The 14,891-nt window shown below is 35.6% G+C and overlaps 1 protein-coding gene across 1 annotated transcript in view; it reads right to left on the bottom strand.

Annotated features, from left to right (window-relative positions):
• The window catches only part of TTC6 (tetratricopeptide repeat domain 6), a 188,794-nt gene that overhangs the window by 109,006 nt on the left and 64,897 nt on the right, over nt 1–14,891 (bottom strand). The window contains exons 4-5 of the mRNA XM_078078737.1: nt 11,787–11,920; nt 6,631–6,825 (exon numbers count right to left, since the gene is read on the bottom strand). Of these exons, the coding sequence (XP_077934863.1) occupies nt 6,631–6,825; nt 11,787–11,920 (329 nt within the window). The remainder of the gene's footprint in view (nt 1–6,630; nt 6,826–11,786; nt 11,921–14,891) is intronic.

The raw sequence follows: 14,891 nt of genomic DNA, 5'->3' as shown, positions 1-14,891 counted from the left end.
CCTTTCAGGATTCTGAATGACTAAATTAGTAATATAAAACTGCATCTTCTGGTACTCCTACTTAAGATCTAAACATAGTATTCTAATGCCTCCAAGATGAGCAGTCAAGAAATGCCAGGTAAATCTATCTGATATTAACTTTGGGCAACCAGAAATGACCTATCTTCATTCAAAGTGAGTACACAGAAAAATCAAATATAAATTCTATGAAGAGAGTCTGAAATGTATAAGAAAGAAATATAGCATACAAAAGTTATATGAAGAACATCCTTTTGAAAAAAATTTATTATAGACCTCAAAAAGTATTTTTTAAGATTTATTATTTGAGAGAGAGAGAGCATGTGAGCAGGGGGAGGGGCAGAGGGAGAGGGAGAGAAACAGACACCCCACTGAGGGGGGAGCCCAACCCAGGGCTCGATCCCACCACACAGAGATCATGACCTGAGCCAAACTCAAGAGTCACTGCTCAACCAACTGAGCCACTCACTATCTCTCTTTCTCTCAGATAAATAGATAAAATCTTTAAATAAATAAATAAAATGGTAGTTAGAAGAAATTTTTAAAATTTATACCACAGAAAATGAAACAATTGATTTGGAACAAAGGTTTGAGAGATGAATGTAAGCAAAGTGACGATAAATGTAAAGGACAGATAATAAAGATCCAACATATGGCTAATTGATATATCTGAAGAAAGTCATTAGATAAATAGAATGGAAATACTACTTAAAATAAAATAGAAAAAGTCCTAAACTGAAGAAGTGTATTTGCGTATTAAAAGGGCTTTTTGTGTATCAGGAAAAATTAATTAAAAAGCAATCCACTCCCAAACATGTGTTAGTGACATTATTTAAGGCAAAATTTAAAGTCCTAGAAGCATCTAGGAGGAGTAGAGAGGAAACAGATTACTTGCAAATAAAATAAAAACAGGCTGGCTTCAGATTTCTATCTCATAATGTTAGATATCAGATAATGATACAAACAAAAAAAAAAACACATGGATAAGTATTGGCTAATATGATAGATTATAGGAAATAGCAAGAGAAAGAGAATATAAAGTAAGATGACAAGAATAATATCAAGTATATCTGATATAATAATAAATGAATAAGGAGTGATCCAACCTATTATAAGAAAAATTTTGATTGGCTTAAGAACTATTCTAGTCTATGCAATCTACAAGGGACACAACTAAAAAAGATTAAAAATAAAAGGGCAAACATATACCATATAAAGCACACAAAAAATAGGACAGAGTTTCATTTTTTATGGAATTAGTATACAATCTATAATGAAAACAAAAGGACCACAGTTAACAGTTTCTTCCTTCCACACACACGTACAAATTTGTATATAATCATATATCTGTTTATATATTTAGTTCTACCTCCTTTCAGCACACAGAGCACTACCTTATTCTTAATTGAGGTTGCAATGCATCTCATCATTGGATGTGCCATAAAAAAATCTTCCATTGATAAACACCCAAGTTGTTTCCAGTTTTTAACTATTATAAGGACAATGAACATCCTTCTGCATGTATCTTAGCAAATGATAGCATCAGCATATAGACAGTATTTAAAGCCATGGTCTTGGATAAGATCACCTTGGTAAGTAGGGGAGAAAAGAGGTCCCAGTATAAGTTTGGGCACTCCAATATTTTGAAGTCAAGAGATGAGGAGACACCAGCAAGGGAGACTTGAGAAGACATAGTCAGGGAGGCAGAAAGAGAACCATAAAACAGTATAGTCCCAAAGGTCAAGAGATTAAAGTGTTTTAAGGAAAAGTTAATGCAACTGTGCAAAATGCTACTAAAAAGTCAAGTTGAGGACTGTGTATCTTACAGCAAATCTGATCATGTCATTCTTCCTCAAAAAACTCTATCAGTGGCTTCCCAATACACTGTGAATAAGAATCTCTCCCCCAAGGCTCCATATACATGCCCTCACACACACATATAGGGCATCTATGAAATCCTACATGATCTTATTCGTGCCTCCACTCAGCCTCCATTGCACCACTGCTCCTCCTGTTCTCCAATGCTAGACTTCTTTCCAATTCTTAGATGAGCTCCAACTGTCCACAGCAGGGACTCTCAAACTTCAACAAGCATTCAAATCATCTGCATTTCTAACAAGTTCCCAAGTGATGTTGACTCACTCTTCAGGTTGCAATGTAAGTTATCATTTCCTCAAACCTCCAAGATAATCAGGAAATCTTCCAAGTTTCCACAGCACCCTGCACATCTGTACATTAATTGTTACATTCCTGGTAAGTAATTTACCACTGTTCTTTTCTGCTAACCTCTACATTCCCTGAGGGCAGGGATTATGTTAGCACATGTTTCCCTAGTGCCTAACTCTATGCCTGCCACACAGTAGGTACACAAAAAATATTTGCGGATCGATTTAAGTGATTATTCAGATCTGTTTTCCTTGACATGAAAAGATAATTACAACACAGTTTAAGAAATCAGGTTACAAAACATTAGGTACACAGCATTATCCCAGTTTTGTTCTATGCTATCTATTTGCATACAGAAAAGTCTGGAATCCGAACCATGAGAGACTATGGACTCTGAGAAACAAACTGAGGGTTCTAGAGGGGAGGGGGTGGGGCAGATGGGTTAGCCTGGTGATGGGTATTAAAGAGGGCACGTACTGCATGGAGCACTGGGTGTTATTCGAAAACAATGAATCATGGAACACTACATCAAAAACTAATGATGTACTGTATGGGGACTAACATAACATAATAAAATTAAATTAAATTTTAAAAAGTCTGGAATCATATATTTAAGAATGTAAACAGTACTATCTCTGGATGGCAAGATTTTGAATAATTGAAGGGTTTTTTGCATTTTCTTGCATATTTGCTAAAGTACTGTTTTTATTATTATTTTGTAACAAAATAATAAATGAAATTAAACATTAAATTCTGACAATTAACCTTGGTTTTCCAACTGTTGCAGTTGCCACTGTTTTAATGTATAGAACTAACAGTCGGTCCACATTTTTTCAAAATGTGACTAAGATTTTCTCTTGTAATTTGAAGCCAAGTGGAGGGTTAGGTCTGGGATCTATAGCCTAAGCGCTGCTTACCACGAGGAAGCTGGCTATAAGGTGAACCTGACTTGAGAAGGTCAGCCAATGTTTGCAGGACAGCATTTTTTGCCAGCTCTCTCTTTATTGATGGTGGATCAACAAAATACACAAGCAATTTTACATAGACAAGTCAGTGAAATAGAACGTAAGTCCATAAATAGACTCAGTAACACACTGGAATTTAAGGTATGAGAAGTTGGCATTTCAAATTAGTAAGGAAAGAGGATTTATTGAATAAATGATATGCAATTGACTAGTCATTTGGGAAAAAATAATGTTTATTCTAACAAATTAATTACAGATGGATCAAGGAAAGCTATGATATTACTAGAAGAAAATATGAGAAAATACATTTAAATTTAAGTGTAGAAAAGCCCTTTCTAAGAATTATACCAAGACTAGGACACACGGAAAATAATTGCTATAGTTTTTACTACATAAAAATTAAGACTTCTGGATAGCAAAAAATACCATAAACAAAACTAGAAAGCAAACAACAAATTAAAAGAAAATGTCTAATATCTATGACAAATAATTTAAATCTTTAATATAAAAAGATCATTTATAAATCAATAAGGAAGAAATGAATAATGACTCAACAGAATATGAATTGATAGTTCTCAAAAGGAGAAAAATAGCCAAAAGACATCTAAAAATGTGTTCACCTTCACTAGAAATGAATAAAAATATGATAATAAAAAGATATGTTTCTTCATCGGATTAGAAAAAAAAATCAAGAAGATTGACAATTAGCTGTCTGATAAGGGTGAAAGGAAATGAACAGCATCATAAATTGTTGAAAGCAGTATAAGTCCATATAATTTTTCTGGAGAGAAGTCTGGCAATATGCATCAAAAGTTTAATAAATTTTTCCACATTTGGATTCTTCTTACATTGCAGCTTGGTTAAGTTAGTGAATAATATGAAAATATTTAAATGTTTACACATAACCTTGGGTGAAAAATCAAGTCTATAGAATGCAATACATGGTTTAAACACATGCACATGCAAGAGATGTTAGAAGACTATTCACCAAAAAAAAAAAAAAAAAAAAGAAGACTATTCACCAAACTGTTAACTTAATCTAAGGGTTTAAACACCTTTAATGATTTACCTTATTTTAAAACCCCAAATCTAAAATTCCATGCTAATTCTAACTAAGCAACTATAAACTTCTCTTTAGAATATAGAAACTTTAAAAGCAAAATTATAATCAATATGAAACATTTTTATAGTTCTCATCAAAATTGCTATCTAGCAAGATAAATGTAAGTTTGAACAATATATTGCTATTTTAAATAAACTTAAGTGTGTACCTATGCTCGTCCATTAAAATATCCCTGGTGTTTGCCACAAATAACAATTACTATATGCAGAATTAGGAAAACATTAAAACTATATTACCACAAATATTGTTATGCTTTGTAGTTAACTGTTCATCTCACAGAAAAACCAAAAACCACCAAATGAAAGGGTATTCATTTTGTGTTTACAATTACCTTTCTTGAAAACACTTATTAGTGCAGAAAAAATCATACATTTCTCCAAACTTGTAGGCTCAGCAGACAGATATATTTTGAAAAGGTTAAGCTATGTTTAGAAAGGTAATCCTCAAGAGATGGATGCCAGAGAATTAAATATTCAGTACTTAAATTAACTTCTTATTTGGTACTTAGGAACAAATTGCCAAGAATTATCATCATCAAATAGAACATTTATTGACTCTGTTGGAAAAAGAACGATCTACTTGAAGAAAAAAAAAATTTAGAATTGGAAAGAAACCAGTATTTTTAACACTTTGCATGACTAATAGAAGCTGTAACGCCTCAAAATGTTGCTTAGCTTACAGTGCTAACGGAAATTACTCAAAATAGTAGTTTCATGATTACTAGATTATGTTTATGTCTTTATTTTCCACTCTCAGCCTTAGCTTTTAAAAGATATTCCAAAGAATGTCATACAGAACTGTTACTTTCTACCAGAGAAGCAGGAAGTTTTGAAATTTCCAAAATTCTTCACATACGATTTGTTTCAAAAATTTCAAAACACTTACTTGCTAAATCAAAAGTAAAAGACTTAGATGTATAAGCTTATGAATAGCAAATAAATCCTTGAAAAATATTTTTGCCTAAATAGAAAATAAACATGAGAATGACCCTCTTATAGGAATTCAAACTGAATTTCATTGTGATTAGTGAACTCAGGGAAACTGGATGATTTTAAATCATGAAAGAATGCAGTAAAGTGTTACAATTTTTACTGAAAGTCAAGTTTGAGGAAATGAGCTCGGAATATACCATGAAAAGAGTGGGTAAGTTACCAATAATTCTGTGATAGTTCATGTAATTAAAAGTGGTCTTTTAAAATATTCTCATATTTTAATGAAATACTTAAAATACTTAAAATATTTCTATTTATATTTAATGTTTTCAATATTCTCAAATGTGTCATAGATGATTTTTCAGGATTCCTATGAGCTCTTCTGAAAGGCAAGAGACTTATGAATATGCATTTTCAATGGGCAGGTGATATTACCCCCAAAGGAGTGAAAGTTGGTGCCTGGGGAGGGGGATGATGAAAACTTACTCTTTCTATGTATATGGCATATATATCCAAACACATATATATGTATACATATATATGTGTGTGTAAATAGATATAGTACTATAAAGAGATGCAACGTATATCCAGGATATTAAAATTTAACGGGGAAAGGCAATTAGGAGGAAAAGTCTAAAAGCCTTCCTTAAAGGGATGGTAGTGAAAAAGAGTTTGAGAAAAACTATGTTAGACACATCTGGATTTTTATCATTATCCAAAGATGAGAACTTGAGCAAGCAACCTGATATTATGGAGTGTAAGCTTCTTAAGGAATAAAATGGAAATTATGACTTCTTACAGTTGAAGATTTAAAAAGAAAAGATGCAAAGCACACAACACAATGCTAAATAAATGTGACCTCCATTCCCTTTTCTCCTCTTTTTTGAGGGTGCTATAAATTACATACTCTCCACAAAAGAATGCTCAGATGCCAAAGGAAAGTGAGACATGAAGAGAAATGGAAGAAACTCCAGAGGCAATGACTTTTGTACATGATCCCTGGACTCAAGTATGCCCAAAGGTGGTGTGAAATCTAAAAGACTGACTTTGAATCTCAAATCTGTGATTTTCTTAATTGTATAAGCCTAGCAACATGGCTTGATTTTTATGAGCCTCAATTTTCACATCTGTACTCCACAGAGTTGTTACAGAGAACAAATGAGCTAATGTATGGGACACCCTTTTGTAACTAGACACCACTAAACTAAAGTTACCTTATGATAGGCCACGGTTCATGTTGTTAATAGCAGGAAATGAAGACGGTGTCCTAGACTGTGTATGTACTGGGAAGGGATGAAAAAGGACAAAAACTGCTCCTCTCTAGTGTCTAAAAACAGACTGAGTCTTCAAAATCTAAACCTCAAAGGCAGAATTTCTTTGACAGTTTAAATCTAGTTTAAAAGAAAATTACCAGTGGAACTCTTACCTGTCTCTTCGTTCTTCATCTGTAAAGTGATTATCTAAGAAAGAGGTTCCCAGTATTGCAAGCAAAGTATTATGACCTTTCTTGTCAGCTGTATGGTACACTCGAGAAGCCAAGTGCAAGTTAACAGGCAGCTCCTGGGCTGGGACAGTGGTGCACAGATCATGAAGGGTAGGAGAGGGGTAGTCTTGCAGAATTCTGCAACAGAGAAAAGAAAGTGGGCTTCTTTGATCATTTTCGGTCTTTTCGGTATAAAATACATTGACATTGGCAGTTTAATTTAGGCTCTAAAAGGGGTGTCTAAATGTATAAGATTTAAAACTATAATGCTGGTTTATAACAAATTTAATATCACCATTGACCAGATCTTCAAAGTTATACATCCAACTTTCTGCTGAAGATCTCAATCTATATGATTTACAGATACCTAAGAAACAACAGGTCTAAAAGCAAACTCATTGTCATCTCACCCCACATCTCTTCTCTCCTGATTTCTGTAACTCAGTTGGTGACATCATATCCAGCCATCATGCATTACGTCTTTGCTACTCTGCTCAAATGCTAATGTCCCTGAAGAAGTAGAACGATGTAGTGCATTATACGTTAACCAGCATCCATGGAACCCAGGTCTCTGAAGTTTATGCAGCATCTTCCTTCCCACTATGCTAGAACTTGCCTGTCTCCTGCCTTTCCAAAGTAGAAAAGAAGGCATGAAGAGCTTTCTTTTTTTTTTTTTAAAGATTTTATTTATTTATTTGACAGAGAGAGACACAGCGAGAGAGGGAATACAAGCAGGGGGAGTGGGAGAGGGAGAAGCAGGCTTCCCGCCGAGCAGGGAGCCTGATGTGGGGCTCGATCCCAGGACCCTGGGATCATGACCTGAGCTGAAGGCAGACGCTTATGAACTGAGCCACCCAGGTGCCCATGAAGAGCTTTCTTAATTACCATTGTCACTTGCCATCCAATCAACAAATATGTATCAAGCACCTATCATGTACCACTAATACTATTCTGCGCTAGATGATTTATACACATTCTAATTCCCACAATGAACTTATTATATGGGAGGTATTATTATCCTTATTTTAGAGCAGGCTTATTTTGGAGAGGTCATAAAATTAGTAACTACTAGGATCTAATACAATGCTGCTGACTATAAGCCAATATTTTTTCCTATTACTGACTGTTAATGGCCCCTGAGGTGGAAGTGGCCCCTATCCAGTATGACTCCATCCCTTGGGGCACCTGAGCGGCTCAGTCGGTTAAGCATCTGCCTTTGTCTGCCTTCGGCTCAGGTCATGATCCCAGCGTCCTGGGATCAAGCCCCGCATTGGGTTCCCTGCTCGGCAGGGAGCCTGCTTCTCCCTCTCCCTCTACCTCTGACTGCCAATACCCCTGCTTGTGTGCTTGCTGCTCTCTCACTCTCTCTCTCTCTCGGCCATAATAAATAAATAAAATCTTTTTTAAAAATTTAAAAATAAATAAATAAAATTATACTCTTACATTAACCAAATGATGACCTTTTCATCAAATCAAATCAAATGAACTTTAGCTCATGTTCTCTAGGACCTCCAAGACACAGCTGACAATATCGATGACCCTTCCTGAAATTGCTCTTTCTTTGTGAGCTTTTTTAAACCTGTGCTGTCCCAGCTCTCCATCTACCTCTCAAATTCATCATGATTTGATTTAGTCACTCGATTTTCTTTCTCCATCTTCCAAACAGGGGATGACTTCCAAGGTTGAACTCCCCTTTGTACATGGGTAAAGTAAGTTTCAGTGTTTCTATTTGCTCTTGTGCTGAGACCTCCCAAATTTCATCTCGGTAGCACTATCTCACCTAGATCCCTGGCCTGAAAAATACAAAACGCTGAGCCATCTTTGACTCCTCTTCCCTTCACTTGCACATCCTAAGAAAAACTGAGCCTCTCCGGTGCCCAGGGCTGCTACTTCTCCCTCCTCACTTCCAACACACTTCAGTCCAGGTCCTCATCACTTCAGCTTGCATTCACAAGGGTCTGAGAGTTGGATTGAGCACTGCACACTCTGTCTCTTCCTCTCTTCAATTCCTCCTGCAAAATTCTATCGCATTGGTCTTTAAATTCTCCTTTGCCCGGCACAACACTTCTCTGTTGCTTGCTGCATTCATCTAACTTCCTCTCTCTAAGTTTCAAGGCTCTTAATATCTGGCTGTACTTCTAACACAGGGGTTAGGGTCAGACTGTCTCTGTTCAAATCCTGTTTAAAATTATCACTAGGTCATAAGCAAGTCAATTAATTTATTTATACCTTGGCAAATTGGAAATAACAACATTAGCACATCCTGGATAAAGTTACTTTAAGAAAGAAAGGAGTTGAGAACAAACTGATGGTTGCCACAGGGGACGGGGTGGAGGGGTGGGCAAAGTAGGGGAAGGGGAGTGAGATATACAGACTTCCAATTATGGACTGAATAAGTCATGGGAATGAAAGACACAGGAGAGGGAATATAGTCAGTAGTATTGTAATAGCGTTGTGTGGTGACAGATGGTAGCTACACTTGCGGTGAGCACAGCATAACATATAGAATTGTTGAATCACTAGGTTGTATACCTGAAACTAATGTAACATTGCATGTCAACTATACTTCAGTGCAAAGAAAAGAAAGAAAGGATTGAATGCATTTAAAATAGTGTCTCTCACATGGCAGATATTAGCTATTATTATCTGTCTCCAGGACAATTCACGGGGACAGCAATACCTGTCAATTCCTTCAGTTATGGATCAAATGCTGCCTATCCTTTTGCCATGTTTAAACATCCTTCAAACAATACCTCCAAGACAAACTTCTCTGCAAAATTTGCTGGGTTTTTTTTCTTTTTTACAAATATCTCTTTTCATACATCTCCTTCTTCTTGTGCCACCCCTTCTGACCCTTTATCTAATGGGTTAATGCTGATCTGTCCACCAACTGCTCCATGTATTCTAGATAGTAGCATAGTATAAAGAATTTAGACTTTAGAGTTGGCTGGGCCTGGATCAGAATCTCAGTTCTAATACTTGCAAGTTGTATCACTGGCTTCTCTGAAGGTCTTCTATAAGATGAATATAAAAATCCCTAACTATTAAAAAAAATCCCTAACCATTGCCTTTGTAAAATTGATAGTAATAAACAAACAGTCCCTGGCCTGTGGAAGTCTCAAGAAATGCTTGTTTTATTTTTATTTCTGTTGTCATTAATTTGTATTGGGCAGCACCTAACCCATCGCTACGCACAATATGGACATTATTGAATCACTAATATGAGCAGCATAGGGCTCAACAAGAAAAGGACTAAAATCTGTACACGTTTGAGTAGGGTGGGGATTGGGAGGAGGTAAAACCAAACCATTTGGAAATGCCTGAGACAAAGAAACCTAACTAAAGGAGTGAAAATGGGTGTCCAGAAAGCCAGGGATCCTAAGAAAGTCTTAGGACTGGGGAAAAAAAAAAAAGAGGAGAGGAAAAGGGTGAGCTCTGAAGTCAAGCTCATCTACATCATCATTCAGTCTAGAACAGTCCTGGCTAGTGGAATGTACTTGAGATTACATTACCAATTTTTTTTCCTTGAAAAAGCACCACAACCAATCTGAATTCCTATGCTCCCATCATACTCTAATAACAGATTTGCAAGTGAATCTCCCTAGGTCATTGAGCTAAATAACATTATATTTCCAAGAGATGGCTGAATTTCCAAGAAAACAATTTAATTTGGGAGCTAGTCACTGGTGAGAAAAGTGAGGTAAAAAAAAATTGTTTAAAGAAAAAGGAGCAGTGACTAAAAGATTTTCAGAAACATTTTTCCAAAATTCTCTTTCATTATACAAATTTCTTAACTCTCAGGTTTTCATTCCTCTGCATCTTATTCTTACTTCTCTTTAATGGAAATTTCTCATTTCAATTTTAATGAATTAACACAGTACTATATATATCAAAAAGATCTACAAATATTTTTGGCATGCTCGAGAAAGGCTGTATGTTTTTACAGCACACTCTCCTTCAACAGGACTATTTGTCATTCTTTGAAACACTAAGACATAAAAAAGAAAAGACTCTGACTCTGTGTGTGGCCACACTACTTTGCTTAATGCACTAAATGCAAGGTTTTTTAGGAAAAAAAAAATCAAGAAGTTTCTGCTTCATTGATAATCTGACAGTAACTATTTATTGAAGGTAAAATACTTGTTGTCTGCTGTCACTATTTGTTTTAATACATAATCTTGCTAACTAAATGAGCTTAAAGCAACGCAGATAAGCAATGGCATGTACAGGGTCACTTAAATGCCAGTTCGACTCTTTCATAAACTTTGGAATTCTTTTCCCATGAGTCTATTCTCAGCTACTAAATTGTGAGTAATATCCCTTTACAAAGTTTAGGCTGGCCATAAAAAGGTTGTCTTCCATGTCCAGCACACCTTTCAATGCCCTAAGCAACAACAAAAGCTAATAATTAAAGCTTCTTTAAGCCCCAATAAAGAGTCAAATGCAGAAGAATCTAGAATAAACCAACCCATAAAAACCTAGTGGTAAAATAAGGAGAAAACCAGTTTCAACAAGGTGATTGGCAAAAGATAAACCCCTAAATCTAAATTGCATTCACACATATTATTCAAAATTGTGGTTGTATCCCTGCATAAGAATCTCCATTAAAAATTGGGAGGAGGGGAAATAAAACATGAAATGACAGTAGAGAAAAATAAGGTCATCTAAATTACCAAACTAATTGGCCTATGAACATTTTGTGTTGGGTTGAATTTTATTCTATTTCATCATAACAAAATTAACCAATATAGTAAGCAGTTAATCCAAATTAGTCATTACTGTGACCAAAAATATCAGATCTAACATTTAATTTTCCTTAGTCTCACAAAGAGCTATTTTTAATTCTAGTTATATCATTGTTATATCATTAAACTAAGTACATTGGCCAAAAAGAGTAACAGAAAGAAGTGTGAAGTAGAGAACATATATCCCAACCATAATATCTCACACCAACTCATCCTGTGGGAAAGTTTAACTTAGACCTCATATATATGAATTTCTAAAATATTTAATTTTCCTTTAAAAATGCATTTTTAGGTATCAATGCTATTAAATAACTTCTCTTCAGGCAGTAAAATTTGTAAACTTAAGGAAGTTACTTGTTTTTAGGTAGTTTTTGATCCCACTGGGGTTTTGGACACCTTCCTTGTCTCTGTTGTGGAATTTCTAATTTACTTTTTTGTGTTCGCTTAACTTCTTTTCCTCTGATTTGCAAAAATTCTGATGATTTCACCTTTAAGAAAATATAAAGTAGGCTGTTAATGAAAGTTGTAACATGAGAATTAGATCTTTCTCTCATATTTAATGGTCTATCTTATATTTAAACTCCTAATTTCTATGTATATTTTATAACATAATATAAATCCTAAAGGTGAGTTGGTATTTTCCTCTAAATCCTTTTCTAAATTTTTACATATATACCTTCATAGCAATAAAAATATTAGTACCATATTTATCTATAATATTTTATTTATTGCCTGGGGCATCTGGGTAGCTCAGTCAGTTAAAGCGTCTGCCTTTGGCTCAGATCATCATCTCCAGGTCCTGGGATCGAGCCCCAGAGCCCCATGTCTGGCTTCCTGCTCAGCAGGGAGTCTGCTTCTCCCTTTTCCTCTGCCCCTCCACCCCACACTCTCTCTCTCTCTCTCTCAAAGAAATAAATAAAATCTTTTAAAAATGTATTTTATTTATTGCCTTAAAACTATTAAAGAAGAAATATAAGATTTTTCCCTCCATAGATCTACTCTTCTTGGTTTTTTTCTAAGATTTTATTTTTTTAAGTAATCTCTACACCCAACGTGGGGCTCAAACATAAAACCCAAAGATCAAGAGTCACATGCTCCACCAACTGAGCCAGCCAGGTTCCCTTTGGTTGGTATTTTTAATAGAATTTGCCCGTAGTCTTAAAAGTTTGGCATGACTGGTGGTTGCAAGCACAAGCCAAAATGAATTTTAATGTTTCATATAACTGTTTTGAGGAATGTTTATCAATTTGTACTTCTTAGAGTTGTACTGTTTTCTATTTCTACTGCTTTGGAAAAATCAAATGCATTTCTGTCTCTTAAATAATTGCCTTTTAATCATTATAGGTATTAGGAGTATTGTTTTCCTAGATTTCCTAGAAAATTTGCAGAATTCATGGTAATAGGTCATCAAAAGATTTTTTTCTTGGTGGGATGTTCTGTAATTTTTTTTTTTTTTTTTGAGACAAGATTTAAGGAGGAAAGCAGGGAAGCTTTCCTTGGGGAAAGCAGAGAGATATGGTTGAATAAATAGAAGGAGGCCAGATAAAGGGAGGTTCTCGTAAATTAGGTAGAGGGTTTGGGCTCCCAGCAGCAGAAAGGAGAGAGCTATTGTGATTTCTTTGGTAAAGAAGTGATGATGAATAAGGAAAGTTCAGAGTACAGACCATTCTATCTCACCACCCAGTTAATGTTTGAATTTCCCCTACAGTTTCTCCACCAAGTGGTCATCCATCCTGGCTTGAACATGGTGGGGAACAGGGGACTTGGACACATCCAAAAGCAGTCACTTTCTCTCTGAAACTCTCCCCGTTGTTTTTTGTTATAGAGCCTCACAACTTTCATCCACCAGTCTCAGTTCAAACCATCATACAGGGACAGTCTAGCTCCTTCCATCTGACTGACAATCAAATATTTGAATACAGCTGACTCTCTTGGGCCTGCTTTTCCCCCAGATAAACATCACCAGTCCCTTCAATTCTACCTTATGTGACATGTTTCTGAGATACTGTGCTTTGTCATCTTGAATGCTCTCTTCCAAATGGTCTCCAATTTGTCAGTGTCGCTCCTAGGATTGGAAACCCAGATCTGAACATGACATGTGAGGTGTATGTGATCAGATCAACCAGGAGAAAGATGATCCTCTTTTATGGTATTCGTCAATCAGTGCAAACTATGATTGCACTTGTCTTCCTCTCACAAAACTAAATCATGGCCTAAAACTCTGAAGTCTTTCACATTTGCTCTGAGTCATGTCATCCCGTATCTATGCACTTAGCTTGTGGATCCAAGGGCAGAATCATACACACATTTATCCCACTTAAATTTTATCTGAGGTCTGACCAACCAAATCTTACCATCACATTTGGATGTTATCTACAAATACAATCAGTAAATCTTCCATATTCTCATCCAAATTATTGGGAAATATGCTGAAATGGACACAGTCTTATCACAGTCCACTAGGGACTTTCATGACTAGCTGTGCATCCTTTACATAACTAATTACAAATCCATCTAGCAGTTCAACTGATTGCAGTCTTGTCTACAAAACTGTCATTGGGAGGCTTGCATAAATGGATTGCTGAAATCCAAAGGCTCATAACAATAACTAATGTTTAATGAGCTTTCTTGTAGGCCAAGCTCTCCGCCATGATAGCCTTGCATTGAACTCCAGGTCTGACACTTTTCTGATGCTCAGTCTAGTAAGTCTAAAAAAGAAATAAGATTGGTCTTCTGTGGCTTATCCTTAGGAAACCCATCCTGGCTCCAAGTGATTACTGCTTCCTCTTATAAGCCATATATAAAGGGTTCTTCTAAAGTTCTTACAATTCTTTTAGTGATTCATTTAATCATTCCAGAGTTTTGTCCAAGATCAGTGCATACATTACAGAAACCATCGCCCTTATCCTTAAAAAAATAAATCTCAGATTTGCAGTTGCCCGTGCCCAGGCTTCTAGCTCCCCTCCCATTGTAGCACCTCCTCAAAGCTGCTGCAGGTAGGGGGGCAACAGGCTTCAACCTATCTATCTGAGCTGACAGGCTCAGATACCTAAGTTAACTCTTACAATCTTTTACCAATCTGGGGCTTCAAGTTTCTTTTATCACTTCTTTTTCCCTTCTTTCTAAATGAAAGATTATTCTCCTTGTCAGATTTAAGAGAAGCAAAGTACAAGTTTATCAGCTTCCTTTTCTCTTTGTCATATTTCTGTTTACTTAAAACCTTAACCTTTTTTCAAAATTAAATTAAGGCAACTCTGTCATCTGTTGTCATCACACTATTCATCCATAATGATGGGGTTATCCTTCCTTTTTTTCTCTCTTTGCTCTTAAACTAACATGAAAAAAAAACTTTTTTATTCTTAGCATGATTCACAGGCCTCAACCCATTCTGGATCTTAGGCTTTTTGATATAATTATTACAGCCACATGTCACTTTTATGTTTATCTATGGATGTGTAT

The sequence above is a fragment of the Halichoerus grypus genome, chromosome 8 (assembly GCF_964656455.1).
Source record: "Halichoerus grypus chromosome 8, mHalGry1.hap1.1, whole genome shotgun sequence".
In the NCBI taxonomy this organism is placed as follows: Eukaryota; Metazoa; Chordata; class Mammalia; order Carnivora; family Phocidae; genus Halichoerus; species Halichoerus grypus.
The sequence above is the reverse complement of the archived record's forward strand: the minus strand, read 5'-3'. Positions and strand labels throughout refer to the sequence as shown.